General features: G+C 41.3%; 1 protein-coding gene across 1 annotated transcript; it reads left to right on the top strand.

Moving 5' to 3' along the window:
- Positions 1 to 13,178: 13,178 nt before the first annotated feature.
- On the top strand, positions 13,179 to 18,113 carry LOC141101890 (derriere protein-like). The gene is made up of 2 exons (XM_073591231.1): positions 13,179 to 13,431; positions 16,709 to 18,113. Exons 1-2 carry the CDS (start codon positions 13,179 to 13,181, stop codon positions 17,518 to 17,520), a joined length of 1,065 nt encoding a protein of 354 aa, XP_073447332.1. The 3' UTR covers positions 17,521 to 18,113.
- Positions 18,114 to 27,170: the final 9,057 nt, after the last annotated feature.

Below are 27,170 nucleotides of genomic sequence, written 5' to 3'. Positions count from 1 at the left end.
TAGTAATCAGAGGTACCTTTCGGAGTACCTGTGGACATTTTACTATATTGTATGGATTATTGTTTTTGCATTTTGCCACTTTAAGCGCCAGCTGACACTTTGAATCACTGTGAAAGATTGAATCACTGTGATTATTGAATGGGATATATTATTATAAGATTTATTAGCTCCATAGCACCGAGATAGTGGAAAAAGGCCTAGGTTTTCACTGTATTGTGACAATGTACAGGTTCAGACTGGAAATAAAAGCAGCCCTTGTGTGCATGCCAACAGAAAGTTGATCATATTTTCCTAATGCCACTAAACTATGTTCCTGCCTCAGTAAAACATTTAGGGGTTCATTTAAAAATGGTCATACCACTGCTTTAAAAAAAAAAAAGAGCGCCGCAGATTTATTAAGCATATCAAAAAATATTTTAAAAGGGGTAAATATGATTGGGTAATGACTAAATACCAGTGTTCAGTTGCCCACTCAGTGATCAGTTGCATAATAATAGACAGTGGGGCTCTATGGTTAAACAGCAGCATACACAAAAAATGGTAGACAGAAGTGTCCTATAGCTGAGCTTCCGGGGCATACATAGACCTAGTGCTGTCTCTTGGCCTAGGCCGGCAAGGCCCAGGCCTAGGGTGGCACTTTGCGGGGGGCGGCAAAAAAGACTGGCTATGGAACTGGTGGAGGCGGAGCTTAATTGTCCGCCTACCCTCCACTGGCATCCTTACACGTTTAAAAACTAATGCCTGGGGCAGGGTCAGTCTGCGTCAAGAGGAGGAGAGTGAGGAGGATGTGGGGAACCCCAGGCAGTGGCATCACTATGGGGGTGGGGGGCGGAATGCACCCAGTGACACCCTCCAGGAAGCAGTTGTAGTGGCGGGTGCTGTCGAGCCCCCCCCAGCTATGAAGTGGTGACAGGAGGACTGTGCTGGGGGAAGCCAGAGAAAATGCCACGCTGCCCAGCACCAGCAGAGAACACCACGCTGCCCAGCACCAACAGAGAGAGAGCCACTCTGCCCGTCACCACCAGAGAGAGCGCCAGGCTGCCCATCACCACCAGAGAGAGCGCCACGCTGCCCATCACCACCAGAGAGAGAGCCACGCTGCCCATCACCACCAGAGAGGGCGCCATTCTGCCCATCAGCACCTGAGAGAGCACCACGCTGCCCAGCACCACCAGAAAATGCCACGCTGTCCAGCACCACCAGAGAGAGCGCCACGCTGCCCATCACCACTAGAAAGAGCGTTACCCGCTGTCCATCCCCACCAGAGAGAGTGCCACACTGCCCATCACCGCCAGAGAGAGAGCCAGGCTGCCAATCACCGCCAGAGAGAGCGCCACGCTCCCCATCACCACCAAAGAGAGCGCCACGCTGCCCATCACCACCAGAGAGAGCGCCACGCTGCCCATCACCACCAGAAATTGCCACGCTGCCCAGCACCACCAAAGGGAGCACCACACTGCCCAGCACCACCAGAGAGAGCGCCACGCTGCCCATCACCATCAGAGAGAGCACCACGCTGCCCAGCACCACCAGAGGGAGCGCCATGCTGCCCATCACCACCAGAGAGAGTGCCACGCTGCCCATCACCACCAGAGAGAGCGCCACACTGCCCATCATCACCAGAGAGAGCACTACACAACACAGGGTGAGCGAACATCCAGCAGGAGGGATCACTGCTGCTGTTTCGCTGGGTCTGGTAAGAGGGCCTGTCGGCCATTATCCATTACTGATCCCAGGGCCTGAGGTGGGGAGGGGTGCACCAGACTTTTCAGGCGCCATTCTGCCCATCAGCACCTGAGAGAGCACCACGCTGCCCAGCACCACCAGAAAACGCCACGCTGTCCAGCACCACCAGAGAGAGCGCCACGCTGCCCATCACCACTAGAAAGAGTGTTCCCCGCTGTCCATCCCCACCAGAGAGAGCGCCACACTGCCCATCACCGCCAGAGAGAGAGCCAGGCTGCCAATCACTGCCAGAGAGAGCGCCACGCTCCCCATCACCACCAAAGAGAGCGCCACACTGCCCATCACCACCAGAGAGAGCGCCATGCTGCCCATCACCACCAGAAATTGCCATGCTGCCCAGCACCACCAAAGTGAGCACCACACTGCCCAGCACCACCAGAGAGAGCGCCACGCTGCCCATCACCATCAGAGAGAGCACCACGCTGCCCATCACCACCAGAGAGAGTGCCACACTGCCCATCACCACCAGAGAGAGCGCCACGCTGCCCATCATCACCAGAGAGAGCACTACACAACACAGGGTGAGCGAAAATCCAGCGGGAGGGATCACTGCTGCTGTTTCGCTGGGTCTGGTAAGAGGGCCTGTCGGCCATTATCCATTACTGATCCCAGGGCCTGAGGTGGGAAGGGGTGCACCAGACTTTTCAGGCGCTATTTTCTGCCATCTATATGTGAGTGCATTATTTGTTTCTTTTTAATCCTAATAAATTTGAAGGTTTTACACTATTGGAGCTTCTCTTATCTTTACATGCCATACTCGTTTATCCACGAGCTGGGAATGTCATGATGGGATCTGAGGTCAATTAGCCCCGTTTGGTGTTTGTGGATATCATATTACCACCAACGACTCCACATTCTGGTTTCATTTGCTATGCTCCGGAGGGCATTTTCTATTCAGGCTTCCCTTGATCCTCTGTAGTGGGGGATCATGGGTTTCTGGTAAGCGGCAACCCTCTATCATTCGCACCTGTCTGCCTATGCATGAATTGTACTGCAATAAAATCCATTTCAAGGAAAAAATCTCATTCATGACTATGTTGCTAGTTCACTTCTACGTACCACAGCTTAGTGCATTTTTATTGGATATGCTACTTTTTTCATCTGAATGGCTGCAACCGCTGATCGACAAGAGTATACCAACTTCCAACAATCTGATGATCAACTTCTGTCCAGGAGAAATGGCCACACATGGAACAAGATTTGATAGGTCTCTGCTGAACTGGACACATTTTAATCCATGTATGGCCAGCTTAAGCCTTGAGAGTGTGATCTTTATAATTTTTATGAAGCTGTAGCAAGATAGCAATAACTCAGAACCTCAGTAATGTTTGCAGAAATGCGACTCCATCAGAATGAAAATCGTTGAGAAGGTTATTGCTGTGAAGATGTTGACAACAGTGAGAATCCAGACAGATAAAAAGATTATAATATTAAACACATCAGCAATACACATTTAGAAGAAACAGAGTCTAGGGCATTATGGAGGAAGGGTGGAGAGAACTGCACTACAGGAGGGAGACAGGGACAAAATACTCAGAGGTGAATGATGAATCAAACAATGCATGTATAATGAAACCAACCTGCTTTTGTTTCTTTTGTTTTTCTTCTAAGTGTGTCTGGTGGCTGTCCCTTTTTCTTTCTCTAGAAATAAGCATGCATGTATTTAGGCAATTTGATTGTACATGTTTTTACTAAGATCATCCTTTTTGAAAAAATGTGATCTTGCAATAGTTTCTTTCTTGTGACTCTTCAATAAAAAAAACATTGCACAAGAAAAAAAAAATATCTTTTGGTGTTCAGATCAAACTCCTATTTCCAACGTCTACTGATAGGGCTTTGTTAAAGTAAACGGGAACTATATTGGTTTTATAGTCAGTTTTATTTTGTATTTGTTTAAATTTTAGAAGTATTTTATACTCCACCTGGCAGCTGGATAAAAAAAATTACCATAAATTAATATTTCACGTTTAGCTATATAAAAAATGTATTTAATGACTAGGGTTTTCTTAATGTAAAAGGGAACTATATTGGTTTTATAGTCAGTTTTAATTTGTACTTGTTTCAAGTTTAGAAGTATTTTATACTCCACCTGGTAGCTGGATAGAAAACTACCATATATTAATATTGAATATTTAGCTATATAAAAATATCTATTAAAATATTTTATTTTAGTCCTGACAATAATAAATGAATAGAGAAAATGTATACAAAACCAATTCCCTTTAAGAAGTAAAATAGACTAATTAAAGTTTAATAACTAACACTTTTGGGTCTCATTTAGACTTGCAAAAATGTATTTCCTCTGTCATGTTCGTCGGGCAGCACATCTGCCAAACATGACCCATTCAAGCGAATAGGGAGGAGCCGCAAATGCCCAGCAACTGTGTGCAATACACACAGTAGCACAGTGTTGGTCTGGCTTTTATTAGGTTAAAACAGACAGTGAAGAGGTATCATATTGCCTTCTTACCGCCTGCCAAATGTCTCTAAAAAGCAATCTTAATGCGGATTGCTTTTGAGAGGCACAGCAGTTTAAACGTGCAACTAAACGCAAGCCTTGCAGATAGCAGCTTGCCGAACTGTATAAAGTCTGATTGTAGTTCAAATTTTCTCAGTGCGTGGACAGTGTAGAAAATTATTTAATGTGGCCCACCATAATTTTACACTGTCATCTTGCTCTTGACTAACTTTTCATTATTAAGGGCCCAGTGGCCAGTATAGATACCTGTGGGTAGTCCAACTGTGTTTGCGCATTTGAATTACCTCTACTCTTAATGCCATTAAAGTTTCTAAAGCCAAGTTTATTTTTCTGTTTTGAATAGGATAGGGAAGGGTAAAGCCTAGTACACACCACCCACCAGTGCGGTGAATGAAAAAAAACTGACAGTTGGAGCCGATGTACTAACTATCCAATGTTAGTACAGCAATCTCCCCTGCTGTTCTATTGTGTTCTGAACGAGCCTCCCCCCCTCCACCAGAACACTCCGGTCAGCACTCTCTGCCATTGGCTGAAAGCGCTGAGAGGGAGCTGGTTGGCTGCTGATTTTCCAGCATGCTCATCCGACAAAAGCCGGTTGAACGGCTAGCTTCTGTCGGACCAGCTGCTATACACACAAGCCGAATGTCAGTGGGTTTTTATTGAACTGGCCAATGTCACCAGACATTCGGCCTGTGTGTACTAGGCTTTAGAGGCTTTGTAATTACCAGTAAAGGTCTGCACACCACTATTATCTGCACTATGAAGAAACCAACAATAAAGATTTTCAAGATTCTTAAAGCAGAACTACACTCACCCCATCAACATTGGCTATTTGTAATTTTTATGCTGCTAGCATTAGTAAATAGACAGGAATGTATATCATATTTACTTGTTTTAATTTTTTTTACCTTTCTTCAGTTACTTCTGATTTCCAGGCCTAGGCAAATTATGTCATACATCCCAGGAGTCTTCAAGAGGGAAGATAGGGTGTTCTCAGCTAAACACATCCTCCTGAATGCATGCTTAAGCTAAGGGCAGATGGATTTCAGGAAATAAATGCTACATGAATCATCTGCCCTTACTCAAGAAGTCCATGACCAGAAATGCTAGGGAGTGTTTTTCAAAGTTATTTCTCAGCAAAATAAAGCATGGAGACATAGATGGATGTTTGCTTTGCTTTGAATATTAAAAATGAATTAAATTGCATTTTTTGTTTTGTGGTGTTCAGATGTAGTGTAACTCTGCTTTATACCCCTCCCCAGACTATCTACCTGCTAGATACCTCTATCCCACATAACAAAAATGCTTTAGCAGTAAAGTTGTATTCATCATATGAGCACAACAAGCGTAATATAACAAAGGTATTTGCTCTACTTTAGTCCGAAACTATAACCCCAAAAAAATACATGCATGTGCATTGGTAAAGTAAATATCACATAGACATATAGCAGCTAATATTCAGAACTACATACAGGAATTCAGTAACCAGTATAGAATAATGAGAAGGAAAGCAAAGCCAGACTCTTGGCAAAATAAAGTTGAGAAAAGAGGTTCCTAAACCCCTGAAACATTGGGTTCTTCCTCCTCCTCCTCTTCTTTTCACCAGGGTCTAGCTCTGCTACAAAAAAAAAAACTTCCCTGAGTCCCATTTCTCCAGCAGGGAGCCAGAGGCAGAAAGGAGACTATTTATTGATTTTTGGGTGCAGACCCGAGTAATCTGCCGCACCACATATTCCGACAAATAAATTATAGTCCCAACCCGCCTCGGCGAATTGATATAGAAGAGTCTGAGATTTTAATTGAATTATTGGGAAACGCAGCATTGCAAATTACTCCTCCTGCACCCAAAAATCATCAACTAGTCCTCTTTCTGCCCCTGGCCCTCTGCTGAACAAATGGGGCCCGGGGAAGTTCTTATCTAAATTTTGCAGAGTGTGTGCGATTACTCCATCAGTGCCCAGAAGCAGGGAGACCCCTCTTTGCCTCCTAGCCCCCCTGGGGCCAGGCCCAGTGCAGGAGTGCTGGCACTATCCCTTTGTTGGTGGCCCTGTGTTTTATGCTTGATGTGATATCACATACTTGGATATTTGTACCTAATCTGTAATTGTGGTTATATGCTGAATACAACTTTATTGCAAAAGTGTTCATCTGGTGTGATTACTCTGTATATTTAAAATGAAGGGTTAGAACCTGAAAGGGTTAGAAATGGAGCTACTACAAAGAAGGGCAACTAAGCTAATAAAGGGTCTGGAGGATCTTAGTTATGAGGAAAGGTTGTGACCACTGAACGTATTCTCTCTGGAGAAGAGACATATTGAGAGGGCATATGATTTCAATTTACAAATACCATACTGGGGACTCCACAATAGGGATAAAACTTTTTCGCGGAAGGGAGTTTAACAAGACACGTGGCCACTCATTAAAAGTTGAAGAAAAGAGGTTTAACCTTAAATGCGTAGAGGGTTCTTTACTGTAAGAGCGGCAAGGATGTGGAATTCCCTTCCACAGGCGGTAGTCTCAGTGGGGAGCATCGATAGTTTCAAGAAACTATTAGATAAGCACCTGAACGACCGCAACATACAGGGATATACAATGTAATACTGACATATAATCACACACACGGGTTGGACTTGATGGACTTGTGTCTTTTTTCGACCTCACCTACTATGTAGCTATGTAACTATGTAACCTCTGTCAGGCGCTCACTGCTACCTGTTCCCCACTGGGGAAATTCACCCTTCCTATGTGTCCTGATGACCATTGTCACTGGGACAGAAAATGAGGATAAATTCAAAATTTGGAGCTGTCAGTGCTACAAAAATAGAGAAGACATATTGTAGACACTTGTTCCTGTGACAAATGTCACCAAAACAAGTGAGCATTCCCCTTGCTTCCTGTTGTGTCTCTGGGACAGGAAATTAAGGTAATTTTCTCATATGGTACACAGATGGCATTAGGCATTCCTAAAAAAAAAAGGGTTAGCTTTTGATATACTTTAAGACTCATTCCAAGCTAATCAAGAGTTACATTTACAATGACACGTGTTGCATTGCTCTTTTTGATTTGACTGTAAAATACCCATCAACAGGACTTTATTCCAATGCAATGCAATGTAACACTTTGACAATAACAGTATTTTCTAAAGCCTCGCTTGTGCTGCAAATGCAGCAATAGGTTCCTAATGATAATGAGTCAAGTCCTAGAAATGGCCAATGAGTAAGTTGAAGGCCATTGAGTCAGCAAAGGGAAGCTTGGAGACCCAAACAAGCACAGGATAACCAGCATTAAAAAAAAAAAAAAAAAAAAGCAAAAATGACTAATTAAGAAACCTGGGGACATTGAGAAGTGTTAGTTTCACAGATCAGTGGGCTTCTTAGCCATGTAAAAATGGAATGAGAGTGTCAGCGGGAGGTCAGGGCTCTAACACGTCTGGAAATACTGAGTATCTCTTATCAGGGTGTGAATCTGTTGTCTAATCTGATGGAGCTCAGAAACAGTCTGAATACAAGAATACAAGTGACATGCTAACAGCTGCCCTACAAAGACACAATTGGGAAATTAATTAGCATTGCTCTTTGCAAACAGCTAGATTACCACCTCTTTTTATCTTAATCAAATTTGTATTCTAAACAATCTGATAATCCCATCAACATCACTTTAAACACATCCTTTTTTTTTTTTGCTTATCATATAACAAGACATTTTAAACAAGAAAATGAATCGGAAGGTTTTTTTTTGTGCAAAATGTTTTTTTAGAACTTTTGATGTTGTTGCACTTGATATTTGAAAAATAAACCAGTTTGTTGTGTTGCCATTTGTTAGGTAGCTTTTTTTTTTTACTTTTATATTGAACTTAGCAGCAAGGCAAGGCTGAGATGTCATCCTGATTGTGGATGTTGGCTGGATCTGCTGGCGGCAGTGTATTTGTTTCATTACTTTTATTATGGATAGAAACAAGTATACAGTAAATTGAGTAAAGAGTAAAGTGTCAGCCTTAATATATTGACTACAACACAGCAGAGCCTTTTCAAAACGTCTCAACTCCATGACAAATCTGAAAAGTAAGGAGTGTATTCTTCATTTTTAAATAGTAAGTTAAGCCGTGTAAATCACTCCTATCTACTCTTGGGGCCAACTGTACATCCAGAATTGCTCTATGTACTAAATGTATAATACAACTTTTCGGAGGAGACATACAGTATATATACACACACCAATCAGCCATTAAATTATGTTCACTGAAAATTAATGTGAATAACATTGATTATTTAGTTACAATGGCATCTGAAAGTGGGTGGGATATATTAGGCAGCAAGTGAACATGTTGTGCCTGAAGTTGATGTGTTAAAAGCAGAAAAAAACGGGCAAGCATAAACATTTGCATGACTTTACATAGTCCAAATTGTAATGGCTAGATAACTGGGTCAGAGCATCTCCAAAATGACAGCTCTTGTAGGATATTCCCAGTCTGCAGTGGTCAGGAACTAGCAAAAGTGGCCCAAGGAAATCACAACGGCTGACAGGGTCACGGGTGGCCAAGGCTTACTGATGCACATGAGGAGCAAAGGCTGGGCTGTGTAGTCTGATCCAATAGAAGAGCTACTGTAACTCAGATTCCTGAAAAAGTTAATGCTATTTCTGATAGAAAGGTGTCAGAACACAGAGTACATTGCAGTTTGTTGTGTATGGGTCTGTGTAGCCACAGACCGGTCAGGGTGCCTATGCTGACCTGTGTTCACAGCCAAATGAGCATGTGAGCATCAGAACTGGACCATTGAGCAATGGAATAAGGTGGCCTGGTCTGATGAATTTAAGGTTTGAACAACACAACAACAAGTTTAAAGTGTTGACCTGGCCCCCTAATTCTCCAGATCTTAATCCAATCAAGCACCTGTGGGATATGCTCGAAAAAACAAGTCCAATCCTAGGAGGTGCCACCTATAATGTTATTGCTAATCATAGCTGTTGAGAGCTTGCAAGCACTTCACTCTATTAAAACTAGGCCATTAAGTTCAACCTGACTATGCCTCCAAGATTGATAAGGAAGGGGTGTTTGCTGGAACTTGTAGACATACTGATCATCTGGACTGCGTGGCAATCATCTTATGTCAATGGTCACAGGCATGTGGCTGGATTTACATTCTTTCACATCCCGGGCTCCTACTACCAAGGCAGTTTTCCAGCTTGGGGAGCAAAATGTTGCGCTCACCATTCAAGCAGCCACACCATACTGCCCCCCTGCCCCCCCCCCCAACTAAGTTTGTATGAAAAGAGACATTCAACTCCATTCTCTGCTTGAGCCCCGTAATATCCTACTGTGTGAATCCACCTTTGAGTCTTAGAGGTGGATTTGCTAAAGGGAAATAGACTATTCACTTTGCAATAAAGGTTTCCCCAGATCTTACTCAAAATCTTACTGCTGACTTCCATCATCCAAACAAGTGCATGAAAAAAATCTTTTTTTTCCTTTTTATTGTCCTTGCACTTGATCGATTTTTGGCCCCCTCGTGTAAAACAGTGGTTTAACAGTGCATGGCCAGCTCTGGTTTAGTGAGAACAAATGTTCTGCAAGAAACAAAAGAGTGTTATGAAATGGAGTATACAGTATATCTATATGCACCAAATGAGCAGATACAACACAAATGCTTCTTTTTATGTAGAGACAAGTATAAACCCTGCTTACATTTTTTTTTCTCCTACTTCCTACTGTTCTGGATATGCCATGTAAATATGGTTAACATTACTCCATTGCATGTAGATAACTATATGATTGTACAGAATCGTATGGGATTTTGGAAATAGTTTTTTTTTTTTCCCCCTGGTTTAGAACCTGTATTTAGAATAATTATTCTAATGCTTTGTTCTTTTTTTTTTTCTTTTATTTTAGATTTTGTTAAAAAAAAAATAGCTGGGAGGAGTTGCAAACATCCCCTAATGTATGTAATAAATCTAGATCCAAGGGCTTCAAGAGAAACCAATGCTAGCTAATTGGAATGGCAAGTTTCTGTCAGTGTTTTGGCAGCTCTAAGTAGAACCTGGCGTCTGGATGTGGATTCAGGCCTGGTTCACACCTATGTATTTTTTTAGTGTATTTTCAGTTTCGCAGAAACACATTTCAGTCCATTTAACATGGTTTCCTATGGATGTAGTTCACATCTGTGGATTTTATGGAAAGGGCCAGGGATTTTTTTCTGTTTTTTGGCTCCATAGACTTCAATAGATCAAAAGCGTGTATTAAAAAATGCAAAATGCACCTGCAATATGCAAACTGCAACCTGCATAGGTGCGAAACAGGCCTTAATGTGTGGCAATGGGGATTGGGGGAGGGTGGCCACAATGGTTCTCCAATGGAGAAATACATTTGTAACTGCTATGTAATGCATTGTAAATGTACTGTATGCCTTAAAAAAAGCTGAACTATGTATTATTTACCGTTACAACTGTATTTTCTTGTATATCATTCATAATGCACGTTTATCAATTAACATTTTCCTTACAAGTCTATAAAAAAATGGTATTTATTTATTTTTATTAATTTCAGGTACTTATATAGCGACGTCAATTTTGCTTTACATATGTATTATACATTCACATAATTCCCTGCCCTCAAGGAGCTTACAATCTAAGGCCTCTAATTCACATGTATTATTGCTCAGACAGTGTCAGTATTTGAGAATAACCCTTTCATTGCTTACAATATGTGCATTGGCGATGAGCAAATGATTACTGAGGGAAAATCAGGAAACATTGGTCGAAGATGGCTTTGAGTATGATGTCTTTTTATGAACATAAAATTATATTAAAGTGTGTTTTAAAGAGAATGAAAACAATTATTCTACCATGCACACATTGTGCAGTATTAAAAATGTAATTCTGAAATCTATCTGTTATAAAACAAATGTGGCTGCTACATGTCTGATGGTGACAATTTGCAGTGAAGGTGAACAGCAGATATTCCAATGTGTTATTGAAAAAATGAATTGCTAAATGTTTTTTTGCATGCTATGCTTTTTTCCCATAGTCCAAAAACATAGCGAAACCCACAAATGTGTCTATGGGCTCGTTCGCGTGTGCATCAATACCCTGTGTTTTAGTGACGTTTAACCAGCACTTTTAAAGCCTCAATCATGTTAGTGAAGCTGGGTGGAGAGGCAGTGCATGTCAAGTCAAGTATCAAAGAGATCAAAATCCATCTGAAAGAGAATTCACAAAAATGTCTGCTATCATACCAAAACCTAACTACGCCTTATAGCAGATAATTTCCTCTACATCACTATCACTTTAAGCTCTTCTTCCTAGAAAAACAACACTTTCATGGGCATTTAACAAGCCTTCTTGATGTTTTTTGCACCACTTCAAAAACATGTCAATAAGCATTGCTTTGCTCTTCACAATCAACACATGTGTGAACGAGCCCTATATGTGTCTGTATGACTAGAACAGTGACTAGAGTAAATCGTTCATAGTCTGTATACAGCAGACTAACAGAGTGCTGCTATTTTAATAGGAAAAATGAGAATATTTGCCATTTTATTGCAAATCAAGCTGCCCATAGACAAGTGTTGATAGCCATTTTATCTGATCATTTGTATCCTCGTTGGCTGAATTTCATGTCTATCCTCATAGTCGGTTGAGTCAAGTGTTTATGTGCATGCTGATCAAGAGTGATGCTCGAGGATGGCCAGACTGCTCCTCCAGTTACCCTCTTATATCTATGGCTGGCTAAATAGACATTAGATAATAGTCTCTGGATTTGGCTGTTCTTGACTACATCAGGCAATGATATAATATCTATTAGGCAACCATTGTTGGATGAGGCTTCACTGAAGCTATAGTGGTAGGACAGATTAGACAACCTTCTTCTCAATTCTGTTTTGCATTTGAAATGCTTTACCTGGAGGTGTCTGAAGCATGCCTATCCTGCTCCTTAGGCTACACACAAACAGTCAACCAGGACTTGCTTATGTTAGGTACACACGAGCTGAAAATCATCCAAAGACGGTCAGTTTGGCAGTTACCAGATGACTTTTGGCCCGTGTGTACAGCTCCTCGTCCAAACAGAACCTGGTCTCATGACCAGCTTCTGTGGAACGAGCATTCTGAAAAATCAGATACCTGTTCGGTATCCAATCTGGTGATTGACCGGTGTGTTCTTGCGTTGGGGGGCATTCCTCCTGTCAGAACACGATGGCACAGTGGGGGAGATCGCTATCTAACATTGCATAGTTGCATAGTTCCTCAGGTTTCTTTGTTCGGCCTGCTGGGTTGATTGAATAAAACTTCCTGTGTGTACCGGGCTTTAGGAACAAGACGCCTGATATAAGTGTTAAAGTGCTCCGTTTGTACCTGAATCCACTCTTTTGCATAGGTATTGCAAAAGCTTAAGCCTAACCTTCCAGAGACCCTTGTAATTCTATTGTCCTTGAATGATGATTGTGAGAAAGATGGTATGGAAATGTAGATACAAAATGTAGACACGTCTTAAAGGCATATAAAATGTATTGGAGAAATGGTATTTTGCTTATCAACTAGGAAATATAGCACCTTAGAAAATATTATGAAATTTGAAAAGGCTACATTGCATTTTTAAGGTGCCAAATTAGAACAAAATCATTTTATAAAAATTTAAATTTAATTTATTTAAACAATAAAAACAAACATACAAAGAGTAAATGTTAATGTTACAGTACGAATACATGTGCTTGGCACCTAAAAATCCCATGTACCCTTTTCAAATTTCATAATATAAAATGTATTATCATTAATTAAAAATCTGTTAAGCTAACCTTTGGAATGTGATTGTTTACATTCAAAAAGCAGGAGGTAGGATAATGGCTTTTTAACGCCTCCCTCCCGACTCCAAAAAGCTGACAAATTTCACACTTTGGATGCTTGAGCTAGTACTTAAGAAAGGCCACAGCAGCAGAAAGGCAGATCACAAAGAAGCAGTACCATGGATGTCCCTGTGCTATTAATCTCTTTTCTTCTAGCCCTCATTTCGCTGGTTGACTGCACTGAGCTACCTTTTCAGGAGAGAATGCTTCTCAAAGCCTTGGGATTAAATGGAAGACCACAACCAGTCTCTCCTGGACCTGTACCAAAGGCACTTTGGAAAATTTTTGAGAAAGGAATAAATACAGAGAATCCCTGTAGGATGGAGGGCTTTCAAGTTCCAGGGAACATTGTGAGATCTTACAGAGATCAAGGTTGGTAGACAAAATGGCTTAATGATGTCTATGTGATATATTATGTATAATTCATTTATATATATATCTATATATATATATATATAGATATATATATGTATAGTGTATATATTTATGTGTATGTGTGTATATATATATATATATATATATATATATATATATATATATATATACACACATACACTTTTTTATTTCCATTCACAGGATAGCCATATTACTCCTTCAATTTATGTAATTTTAGGTATGTTCCACAATGACATTCATAATTGTCAGTAATTTAAGTATATCTAACTTTTTGGTGTAACACAAGTGTTTTGAGATTTCCATACATATTCGCTGTTTGAACTATAATTTTACTAACATTGATCCTAAGATCCTTGCTTATCCACATTTTAATTCATCTGAATCCAGCTGCATAACTTTCTTATTTTAGCATAGTAAGCTTTATGTCTGGAAAACTTTGGTAAATAGGCATGAGGACTTTGCGGATCTTTTGTTTACTTTCTAAGTCACAGGGGTAAATGTACTAAAGGCAAATTTTGGACTGTTTGCAAGGGAAGTTTCATTTTACAATGGAAATATTCCACAGAGCTTGGTGAATGTGGTGAAATGCAAGTTGGCAAAGAATACCCAATCATGTCCAAGTAAAATAAAAAAAAAAAATAGCATTTTTGCTTGCATGTGATTGGATGATGAAAGTCAGAAGAGCTTCACCACATTCACTAAACTCTGGGGAAAATTAATTTTCAGAATGTAACTTCACTTGTAAAGAGAACCAACTTTTTGCCTTTAGTAAATCATCCCCACTAACTCAGAACAAGCATGCTGATTATGAATTCTAATTAATATTCCTGATCTACCAGCTTGATTGAGGTCACTGCATTGAAACCAGCCAGGCAACTAGCATTTTCAAAAGTAGGTTAGCAATGACAGTTTCTATGTTTCTGTTATTACAGATTTAGTTTAGTGTACTCATATCTTTCATACTATTTGGCAGAATGTACTTGGGGTAAAATGAAGTGGTTGTTCTTTCCTTCCCCGTGGATTGTTTCCCTGCCGCAAGGCCTGTATAGAATAAACACATACGCACAGCTGAAAGGATGGTTTGTGTTTATGCCCTTGTATAAATTTTGTGAATCATAAACTCAGATCTAATTGTCACCCCTTATCTATCACCATGCAGATGCTCTGTGACCATAAACTTAAAGTTACATCACAGAACTCACAGAAAAAGGTTTCCCTTTATCAAGGGCAATAGCAGCTGCAAAAACAATTTTTGATTGCTGCTGATTTCCCCGAGAAAAGTTGTGTCAGCTGTCCACCACCTCTCTGTTATTCATTAAGGCTGGGTTCACACTTGGGAACGCAGCGGCTCACAACAGGAGTCCGCTGTGTCTCCATTCACCGTTTCAGGTCCGATTTCAGCCCAAATTTTTGGCTGAATCCGGACCTGAAATGGACCAAAAGACGTACAGGGCTCCTGTGCAATTCACACCTGAGCCACTGCGGAGATGCGTAAACAGGATCCATAGAGAGCCAGTCACAATCTCCTGCTATGCGAATGTGGGGAAACTGCATCCAGTTTGCAATACGTAGTGTGAACCCAGTCTTAAGGCATGTCAGACTCATGTTTTTAAGTCCATGTGGCCCAAATCCTCTTTGTGGCCCTGAGACCATTTAATGATATAAATTGAATAAGAGCTAAACTGTTAAAATGTTTAAGAAAGCTACACTTCCTTACATCATTTTTACAGCTCAATATTTTCATAAATGTTTTATGGCCTAAGCTGCAATTGTCAGTGTAATAATAATTACCAAAGTGCAAAATCTTCTTATAGAATTATGTAAGTGTGATCCTCGGTAAACATGTGTTTAACCACTTAAGGACCGGAAGGATTTGCCCCCTTAATGACCAGGCCATTTTTTGCGAAACGGCACTGCGTCGCTTTAACTGACATTTGCACGGTCGTGCGACGCTGTACCCAAACAAAATTTATGTCCTTTTTTTCCCACAAATAGAGCTTTTTTTGTTTTGGTGGTATTTGATCACCTCTGCATTTTTTTGCTATAATAAATAAAAAAATAAAAAAAACTAATTTCTTCATCAGTTTAGGCCAATGTGTATTCTACATATTTTTGGTAAAAAAAAAAAAAAAAAATCGCAATAAGTGTATATTGATTGGTTTGCGCAAAAGTTATAGCGTCTACAAAATAGGGGATAGATTTATGTCATTTTTATGATTTACTTATTTTTTACTAGTAATGGCAGCAATCAGCAATTTTTAGTGGGACTGCGACATTGCGGTGGACAGATCGGACACTTTTGACACTTTTTTGGGACCAGTGACATTTATACAGCGATCAGAGCTAAAAATAGCCAATGCGTTTAGTAATTTTGAGAGGACAGCAAATTTACACGCTGTACACTCACTACTTTACATTGTAGCCAAGTGTCATTTCTTCAGTGTTGTCACATGAAAAGATAGAATGAAATATTTACAAAAATGTGGGGGGTGTGCTCACTTTGTGAGATACTGTGTACTCTTTGGCACACGTTGGCAATCCAAGTCTGCATGTGACAGAGAGAAATAGGGGCAAAAGATGATTCTACGATGGCCTTTTCATGCTTGTATATATGAATGTCATGTTAATAATACGTTCAACTTAACTGCAGTACTAGAAATTGCCTATGAATATCTATAAATCTCCAAGCAAATCCCAGAATGTACATCCATGTCCAATGCACGGATGTACACTCTGGGATGCGCGTGCAGATCCGTGCAGGACCGTGCACCTGACTCCTGTGACTTGTGTATCCCATGCAGGGGAAGATGGCCCCTTTGCATGGGTGCACAGATCAGTATGCCCCTGAGACCTAAACTGAGAATTACCCTGACTTTGGAGAGATCTCTTCTCATTTTCTGTTGTATCCCTGATAGAGGAAGTCAAGGTAATTCTCCCTAACAAGATATAGACAATAGATGGAAAAAATGTAATCTGGGGTCTTAGGCTGACAATACACTATACAATTGTCTTGTATAATTTTCCTTTAGATTTACAAAAACCATATGATATGAAGTCAAACCTAAACACTTTCAATTTCTATGCAATCAGGCAGGCTGTTGCACTACATATTGGAAGGTAAATCTAAAGGAAATTGAGTAAGAAAATTGTATAATGTACGGCCAGCTTTAACCATTACCTATTCTATCCAAAAATTAGCTACAATCTTGTTTCAAATAATTTACATTAATATTTATCCATTACTCTTCCACAGGACCTTTCGTCTCCAATGAGGTACCACATAAATCCTTGTGCTTCAAGAAACATCTCTTCTTTGACCTTTCTGTAATTGAGAAAAGGGAGCAGGTGACCTTTGGCCAACTTGAGATTAAATTCAAGCACAACACATATCATGGACGTGAATTCCAGCTTCAGTTGTACCGTCCACTTCATATGTCTTTAAAGGGAATGCGAGACGACCTTACAAGCAGGAAGCTTCTCTTTGCACAGTCCTTTCGTCTACTTCACAAGTCTCTTAATTTCAATCTGACAAAGATTGCACAGGACTGGACCGCCTTTGAAAACAACATGGGTCTAGTTATGGAAATATTTGCAGATGGTGAAGAAACAACAGTTAACAAATTCTCCCAACTGTGTGAGCAAATCCATTCCTTTGTCCACATCTCTCTGGTCACAGTATCACTTGACCCTACTAGCTGCAAGGCTTCAAGACCGAAAAGAAGTGCAGAGTCTTCATTGCCAACTCCCAGTAACCTATGCAAAAAGAGGCGTCTCTACATTGACTTCAAGGATGTTGGCTGGCAAAACTGGATTATTGCTCCACGAGGCTACATGGCCAACTACTGTCATGGAGAGTGCCCTTACCCACTGACAGAGATGCTTAAAGGTACCAACCATGCTGTGCTACAGACATTGGTGCACTCTATAGAGCCAGATGTCACACCACTCCCTTGTTGTGCTCCAACTAAGCTATCACCCATCTCTATGCTATATTATGATAACAATGACAATGTTGTGCTGAGACATTACGAGGACATGGTTGTAGATGACTGTGGGTGCAAATAAATACGTTTTTTTTTTATGATTATTTTAACCTAGACTCTCATACTGCATTTGGATTTACAAATGTATGGGTTATCTACTGCAATTCTACAGTAATCCTACAACCACTGGCTTATTGTGGTATTAACACCGACTTTGAGATGTTCTTATGGATGTAAAAACAGGATGCCTGTCAAACACCCAAATGTAAACCTCATTTGAGAGTAATGCAAATGTTCCGTTCTCAGCATGAACCATGCATGGACTTTAAGCAGGAATACAATATTTGACTGGATCTCCCTTCTGGACATTTTCTGTCCTTCTACGTTAGTTAAAGTGAACCACACAAGGGCTATGATCTGGCTGGACACAGAGGGGACACTGGAAGTTACAAAGATGAACCAAATACCGACCTACCAAAACACCTACCCAGCAAGGTGGCAGAGGTGTGAATACCAAGATTTATCGTGCAACATTTGAAACTTTATACATTTCTATTGCAACTTTGTATTTGACTGTTTGCCCAGAGTTCAGCTATATACTTTGCCCTAAATTGCCTTAGGTCTTTAGAGCATTTCAGCTTTTTTAATCATCAAACTTACATTTAAATTTAAATGGCTTGGCTAGCAATAACCAGAGTTCTGAAACTGTATCTGTATCAATATTTAAATAAAATGTAAAAAATATTTTAAAATACATGTCATTGCATATTATTTTGTCAAATAATGTAGAAAAAGACTACTAAAAGCTATTAGATTCTAGACTGTTTTTATGCCATAATGCCTGCACGTTTTTTTGCTTTTAGGGCTGATGTACACCACAGCTTCTAAACTTGAGTTTAGGAGCTTTTGGAGTTTTTTTTTGCCATGTGTCCATGTACACATAGGCTTTTACAAGAGTTTAGACGCTGCTATGGTTAGGGGAAGTTCAACTTCCCTCAACCCCCCTCTCCTGAACGTGGAAGAATCGCATTCAGGATAGGAACGTTTTGACCGCAGGCCACAAAACACGGTGCGAATTTGCTGTGTTTTGCATTTTCCCGTGGCCGGCGGTCTGTGTGTACATGAACACTTATGGTTCTAAAACTAGAGGGGAAATTTGAATTTTAGCTTTTTGTGTGATAGAGCTTGGTGTTCTTTATGTAATTTAAGTTGTCTTTTACTTTTGATTTAATGGGAGAAGAAACTAAGGGGTCTATTTTATATAAAAAAAATGCTGGACAAACAAGACAAAAATTCACCCAGCCCAGACAAATTTTGCTGCTATGCACACCTTCTAGCTTCAATACTCCTAAGTCGCTGACCTAAAATAAACAAATGTGCACATCAGACTTTTTTCAACTTTCCAGATCTGCATACTTAATCTGGGCCAGTGAATCTCAGAGAGAATTGAAGCCAAAGAATCAAAATTAAAGTCATGCAACTGGAATTTTTAGAAGGAGATCAACTATGAAAGCATCATAATTCTTTCATGACAGGTTTACTTTAATCTTTATTTAGAAGCAAGGTTACAGGGGAGCTTTTAAAGAGGAAATGAGCTGTGGAAGTTGTACCCAAATATGCATTCAGAGGGCAAAGCACTAGTCATCAGTATTGCCTGTGATATCTCTGCTGATGACCTTTTCCCATTAGGCAGATTCCTATCCGATCAGCAGGCTTTCTAGGCAGACGGAAGTAAATGGATTCTGATGTCCATTTACACCCGACTACCTCCGATCCACCTAAATGGAAAAGAATAGAGATCACTTTCATTTTTTTTTTTTTTTTGGTCATACACCCTCCTGAACACATGGATGAATGGACCTTCTGGTCAGATCCACCTGAAAAACTGACAGGCGGACATGATCAAAATGCCTGTGTGAAAGAAGCCTTACTGACTTACCATGCTTTGTTCTTCATCGTCTGTGTGGAGGTGGCCTTCTTGGTAGAAGAGCAGGGCTTTGCTTCCTCATGATACAGCTTTCCCCACTGATTAACAGGCAGCAGAAAAGGTAGTTTAAACAGATCCACAGAATAAAAAGCAGCAGAGAGATCCTTGCACTGCAGGTCCTCAGGTACAGATTCTTCTCCAAAAAGGAAAACATTGTTTAGCACAATACTGGGATAGCCTAGCAGAGGCAGCAATTCTTAAAAAGGCACACAGCTTTGAAGCTACAGAACACAAGTGCTTAGACAATGATCAGCATAGTGCTGACATCGCCCAATATCACACAGAGGTGTCCGTTTATGAAGCAGTGAAATCTATTCACTGCTTCGTTCTCCGGCATTCACAGTGAAGATCTTTCTCCTCTGTGTGCCTGTTTATGAAGCTTTGTAGATCGCTTCACCTTTGGAGGAGTGAAGAGATCTACAAATGCTTCAAACAGTGGAGAACGGCTCCTGATACTGGAATCTCGTGAGACTTTACAAGATTACAGCACCAGAAATACAGAGATGTCAGTTTATTAAGCGGTGATAAATTATCACCGCTCAATACACAGACGATTAATGTTAATAAAATAATGAGTCCCCCTACATTATATACATATGTATACACACACACACATTATATATATATATACATATACACATTATATGTATATATGTATATATATGTATACACATAAATATGACAGGGGGACATGCTAACAGTGTTGGGGGGTCTGAACGAGGCATAAGGAAGTTAAAAATCTTCCTCCTTCCCCCTCAGATCCCCCCAGATTTCCTCTTCACTCCCCGATTCACCACCTCTGAGCTGGTGAACCTGGGAGTGTGAATTCTGACTCCGATCGCCAGTGAAGCGGTGAGATCACCGCTTCATAAACTGGCCCTTACTGTGTCATTCATGAGAATTCTCCGTGTGTAGAGATAATCGGCGGGAGAACAAGTTCAAACATGTTCTCCCCCGATTATCACTGTTTCATAAACTGTTTATGGACTGTGATCAGCGGTGATCCTCGGGATCACCGCTGATCACTGCTTCATAAACGGACACCTGAATCTGGTAATACTAGTGGAGGCAGGAGTACTTTAGATCAATGTTTTTCAAACTTTTTTTTAGTCAAGGCACCCTTTAGAATTGCACACAATCCCAGGGCACACCAGTCTGAAGGCTTGAAGGCTCATGTTGCGTTTTTTTTAATAGTGCCATTTAATAGGCTGCTCTATGCTCGTGAAACACGCAAAAAAAGGTGCTGCTATGATTTTAAAACCGTACCCCAACAAAACGCATGGTACTGTAGTATCATGTGTTTTGGTGGGCGCAAATGTACATGCTATTGGTGAATGCATGGGAGTGCCATTAAGAATTAATGGCACCCATGTGCATCTCCAAAAGACAGCACATTCTTTTGCGGTGCGAGAAAACATGCAATTTCACATGCATTACCACACAGTGAAAAAACCCTAAAATGTCATTTGTAAGGCAGCGTTAAAGAGTTAAGTGGTCGGTAGGTTGTAAATCGGTAGGTTGTAAATCCACCCTCCTAGCACAAATCACCCCCCACCTAGTTTGAATTTGTCTGTGGGGGGGGGTTGTGCAGGAATGTGCAGGGTTTGATTACCCTCTCTACCCACAATTTATGCTGCCATGACATGCCTGAAGATAGGGGGAGTTAATCAAGTACTGTACCGTCTGATCATAAAAGGGTTACTCTATTAACTATTAATTAAGGAGGGAGAAAGCACATCCTGCACCTCCTCTTGGCTCTCTCCTCCTCTATGATGTTATCTGTACTTTTTCATGCAAAACTGAAAGCTGTTTGGGCCGTCCGACCTGTCCTTAGCAACTGATGATGTTATTGGTTGGTAGGACGCAGGTGTGTGGCTTGCACAGCTTTCAGTTTTGCAGGAAAAAGTACAGGTAACAGCATAGAGGGGGAGAGAGCCAGGAGGAGGTGCGGGATGCGCTCTGTACATAGAAGTTAACAGAGTAACCCTTTTATGATGGGACTGTGCAGGGCTTTTTGTCATTTTGCTGTGGCATCCCTGGGGACCCTTTGCAGCACCTCGGTTGAAAAAGTCTTAGGTGATCTCACACTGCAACTATACAGCTAAGACTGCAGAAGAAGAGCGTGTAGACATAGAAGAGTACAGTTATTATAGAAGATGAATTAAAGTGTAAATAAAAAACACTCTCAATCAACATGAACTACTTTTAATCCTTATGCTACTATCATTAGTAAATAGAGAGGAAGTTATATTATATTCACTTGTTTTAAACTTTTTTCTTACATTTTTTCAGTTGCTTCCTGGTTTGTGGCCTAGGCCAAAATGATGTCATACATCCCAGGAGTCTTCAAGGGTATTTTTTCTTTCATTCATCTAGAGGAGGGGAGGAGAGGCTCTCTCAGCTAAGCACACACTCCTGCCTGATCTAAGGGCAGATGGATTCTAGGAAGTAAATGCTACATGAATTATCCACTTTTACTCAAGAAGGCCATGGCTAGAAATGCTAGGGTGTGTTTCTCAAAAAAATAAAACTTGGAGATATGGATGGATGGGTGAGTTTGCATTGAATTAAATAGCATTTTCAGTTGATTTGGAGCAAATTGGATCTTGCTTTATAGGGTTTCTCTAGATAATCGGTGGGTAGGAAATGTACATTTTTCAGTTTACTTTTTATTTTCTTCTAATGTTTGAACTGAGGGCAGAGGGGTGTGGACAGAGAGCGCACAGAGGGCAGGAGAAATGTGAGCGTGGTGTGGGAGCAGACAGCTGTGCCTGTGCTGTGAGACTGGGACCGTGACCCCCCCAGGTGGGTGACAGAGAGGCGGCAGGCATGGGTTGTGGACCGGGACACCCCACTTTGACCAGGAAAGGAGGCAGGCGCGAAACTGGCAGGCCTGGGCAGGGTGACAGGCAGACCGGAGGAGGCGGCAGGTACAGTGTGAGCACACCCCTCACATTTTTGTAAATATTTTATTATATCTTTTCTGTGCTGCAGCACAAAAGGTTTTTCACCTTAATGCAAACAATGCATTAGGGTGAAAACCGTGAAGGTTTACAACCCCTTTAAGGCAAATTCAACATTTAAAAAGTTCCTTTAAAAAAAGATACCAAGTTTTCACTTTGATGCACTTTTTGTTTTCTTACACACACTGAAGATTACAGCAAGCTAATTCTAAAATACATTCCTCATGTCCGATTCAACATATTCATACCTTTAAAACAGGGGTGCCCAACCGCTGCGCCCTTTGATGTGGCGCGCCACCCTCCTGCTCAGCAAGCCCAGATCGCGGGTTCCCAACCCGCCATCCCTGAGCATCAGTGTGAAGAACAGAGCCGGCACTAGAGGAAGCAGAGCTGATGCTTCCTGTATAGGGCCGTCTCCTGTCATAGGTGGAGTGATACCAAATGTACTCTGCCTGTGACAGGAGCGATACAGGAAGCATTGGCTCTGCTCTCCACTTAGGCCGCATGCTTTCTCCAGCGCTGGCTCCTGTCACACTGATGCTTGGGGATGGCGGGTTGGGAACCAGCCAGCAATATCCATCAACAGTACCAACCAGCAGTACCCACCAGCAGTACAAGCTAGCAGTACCCACCAGCAGCACCAGCTAGCAGTACCCACCAGCATCACCAGCTAGTAGTACCCACCAGCATCACCAGCTAGTAGTACCCACCAGCAGTATCAGCCAGCGGTACCAGCCAGCAGTACCAGAAAGCAGTATCTGCCAGCAGTACCCACCAGCAGTACCAGCCCTGGAGGACAGCTAGCAGCAGCCACCAGCCATACCCGCCTGGGTGACAGCAGCAGCCAACGATACCTGCAGGAATCCTGAGGAAGAAGTGAGGATTGAGGTCAGTTGAGGTGCAGGTACCGCAGTGCATCAGTGTGAAAGCAGCCTTAGACCCCTTTCACACGATCGGTCCGATCGAGTCCATCTGTTTTTCAGTTGGACCCAATTGGACCCTCTATTCACCTCTGCAGAGCGGCACATGTAAATGGACTTGTGTCCTATAACGCCTGCCTATCTCCCATCTGATCCACTCAAAAAAAAATGAAAGGGAATCTGTCCCATTCTGTCTGGGCAGATCGGATCGGAGGGCCCGTAGAGTAAAGCGTGCTGTGTCTGTGTCTGCTCTGCATATGCAGAATGAACACGGACATGTCATCTGCCCGCTCCACTCATTGACTGTTTACCAAGTCGCTAAAGTGGCCCTCGCTCTTCAAAAGGTTGGGCACTCCTGCTTTACTGAAATTACAGAACAATACCTGTTGATCTGCTAGAAATGTACACCGCTCCTAAGTCATGTTGTGGGCTGATAACACACAGCTTTTTGGTTGATTGAGTGGTGTCAGCCCTGCTGAGCCTTTTTTTTACTAAACTACTTAGACTTACCTGCTCATCTCCACAACATAAAGCCTTGGCATTACAAACATTTTGTGCAAAAATAATTCAGTTATAAAGTGCAAATCAGTGATTCATTTCAAAGTGCCCCAAAGAGTTCACAGAACCGAAAACTGAGCCAATCTTCAATCAAGTGAATGAGCAGCATAAAAAAGTGCTTCAGGCAATAATTTCTTCCACCACCAGAGGTCGCCCCTATAGAAACAGGAATAAACTGGCTAATTCCTTTCGCAATCTTCATCTAACTTAATCCAACATTTCGTATCTTTGACCACAGGTTTTAGTACAAATCAATTCTCATTAAACAAACCAGCCAAAAAAAACAGATCACAGGGCAACACTTTTTTTTTATCAAGAAATAAAATAAATTTCTTGTGAAAAAAAAAAAAAAGAGATAAAATAAAAGGCAAGAATCAGAGCACACAATAACAGTGCTTCACCCAGGTGACATTTTAAAAGCCTTTACAGCTCATCATTTTAGTGACTGATGGCCCTAGAATGAAACTGCTCTCATGCCAGGATGTGTGGCAATACTTAAAATATGTGGTGCAATTTTCATTAAAATTGTTACATTGTATTTATTCAATGACACTTGCAGAAAGTCTGCAAGTGTCACCTTACACAGGGGTGGCTACATTAGAAATGTATCCCCAAACTGTTCCTTCAAAGTCGGGAGCATGAAATTGTCTGAAATATCTTGGTATGCTGACACCTTAAGAGTTCCCTTCACTGGAACTAAGGGGCCAAGCCCAACCCCTGAAAAACAACCCCACACCATAACCTCCCCCCCCCCCTCCACCAAATGATTTAGACCAGTACACAAAGCAAGGTCCATAAAGACATGGATGAGCAAGTTTGGGGTGGAGGAACTTGAGTCCTGACCTCAACCCGGTAGAACACCTTTGGGATAAATTATTGCAGAGACTGCGAGTCAGGCCTTCTTGTCCAACATCAGTGCCTGACCTCACAAATGCTCTTCTGAAAGAATGGTCAAACATTCCCATAGACACACTCCTAAATCTTGTGGACAGCCTTCCCAGAAGAGTTATAGCTGCACAGGGTGAGCCAACTCAATATTGAACTCTATGGACTAAGAGCAGGATACGTAAAGTTCATGTGCGAGTAAAGGCAAGTGTCACAATACTTTTGACAACATAGTGTATATACAGTACATACGCACACATTATATATGTGTGTATATTGAACCACATTGATCCATTTGTTTGCACCATATCATTGGCTGCAATGTATGCAAAGTTTTTACACTGCCTTCCACAATTATGGGCAGTTTCACACTGCTGCAGTTTGGCCACAGCACGAGCATGGGTCAAATAAAGCTCATATGTTCCGAAGCGAATATATGCAGTGTCTTCTATCTTCAAGTGTTGTCCTTTAAGGCTACAAGATAGTGTTCCCAAAAACAAACATCAATAACTCTCATGGTAATGTGCTCAGTAGACATGTGCATTCGTTTTCGTCCAAATGCATTTTCGTCCGAATTTCAGGTATTTTCGTTATCTTTTTAACAAAGGATAACGAAAGTGCAGAATCCGAAAACCAAAAGATCGGACACAAACAAATGCTTTATTTTCGTTTTCGTTGCGACAACAGTTCGATCTAGATAGGAGATTCGACATGACGCTGACAATAACAATCTGTGTCTATCGAACCTGTGGTCGAATGTGCCTAACCTTAACTCTATTAGTCCAAGATTATTCTACATAGAGAGAAAAGATTCGACATAGAGAGAAAAGATTGCTGCTGGAATTGGGTGGGGGAAGTAAAATAAAAATAATGATGATGATAAATGTTATTGGCCGATTGTAACCAAAGAGGAGGGGCAGTAAAATAGCTAGAACTAAGTACACACGTACAGCCGACTTACTTTCATTTATGATTTGCTAGCAGAGAGAGACACACAGACTGAATCATTTCAGAAGACAGTCAATCTTAGCTGGTCCGTTTGTCAGAGAACCTGAATTATTTAGCAATTAAGCATAAGCACAGCAGCAGAACAATAGTGAAGCAAGCTACAGTTCAACTTAACTTTTTCATAATAATCTGCTGCTATTGTGTTAGTGTTGTGAACTTGATAGTGATACTAGTGTTGTGATAACCTCAGAGGCTGCCCGTGTTGTGGGGGTGGGGGATTATTATAGATTCTATATTATAATGCCATATCAATATCTGACACAACGTCGGATGCCACGCCCGCCATTGCACTTGGAGATTGAGAAACAAATGTAAAAGTTGGCTGACTGTTGGGGTAGAGTAGACCATTCAACACGAATGACAAAGATTCGACAAAGCAACATTTTTATTGTGGCTTTATGGTGTCTTATCACCACAATAAAAACAACATTTTTATTGTGGCTTTATGGTGTCTGTCGAAAGTTCTAAGATGATTTGACGGAGCAGCTAAACTGTACGACGCTGCAATCGTACATTTCCAGTCAAATGCATCCGCCCATAGGCTATAGAAAAATTCTAATGTTGGTTGACTATTAAAATAATTAATAAATATAATTATTACTAGTCATACAATATTAGAATTCTACTACAGCTAGCTTCGACCGAAAATGTACACGTACAGTTTAGCTGCTCCGTCGAATCTTCTTTGAACATTCGACAGACACCATAAGCCTTCAATGACATAGCATTTTGTTTTGCACAATGGTTTTCTTCTTGCCATGCTTCCATAAAGGTCAGATTTGTGGAGTACATGACTAATAGTTGTCCTGTGGACAGATTCTCCCACCTGAGCTGTGGATCTCTGCAGCTCTTCCAGAGCTACCATGGGCCTCTTGGCTGCCTCTCTGATTAATGCTCTTATTGCCCGGCCTGTCAGTTTAGGTGGACGGCCATGTCTTGGTAGGTTTGCAGTTGTGCCAAACGCTTTCCATTTTCGGATGATGGATTGAACGGCGCTCTGTGAGATGTTCAAAGCTTGGGACATTTTTTTTATAACCTAACCCTGCTTTAAACTTCTCCACATCTTTATCCCTGACCTGTCTGGTGTGTTCCTTTGCCTTCATGGCCTGTTTGTTCATCAAGGTTCTCTAAAAAGCCTCTGAAGGCTTCACGGAACAGCTGTATTTATACTGAGATTAAATTACACACAGGTGGACTCTATTTACTAATTAGGTGACTTCTAAAGGCAATTGCTTACACTAGATTTTAGTTAGGGGTAAAGGGGACTGAATACAAATGCATGCCACACTGCTCACATATTGATTTGTTTAACCGCTTGCCGCCTACCTGCTGTCATATGACGGCGAGGCGGCGCGGCTCTCGTTCTGGGAGGGCGTCATATGACGCCCTCGCCTTCCCTACCCACCAGGGG

This window comes from Aquarana catesbeiana, linkage group LG01, assembly GCF_042186555.1.
Source record: "Aquarana catesbeiana isolate 2022-GZ linkage group LG01, ASM4218655v1, whole genome shotgun sequence".
In the NCBI taxonomy this organism is placed as follows: Eukaryota; Metazoa; Chordata; class Amphibia; order Anura; family Ranidae; genus Aquarana; species Aquarana catesbeiana.
Note: the sequence above shows the minus strand (reverse complement) of the source record. Positions and strands in the feature narration are given on the sequence as shown.

Bases quoted from the DNA above. Each gene is read 5' to 3' on its own strand.
- LOC141101890 (XM_073591231.1), top strand. From the start codon at position 13,179: ATGGATGTCCCTGTGCTATTAATCTCTTTTCTTCTAGCCCTCATTTCG. The intron at 13,432-16,708 runs GTTGGTAGACAA...ACTCTTCCACAG, and splicing joins GAGATCTTACAGAGATCAAG to GACCTTTCGTCTCCAATGAG.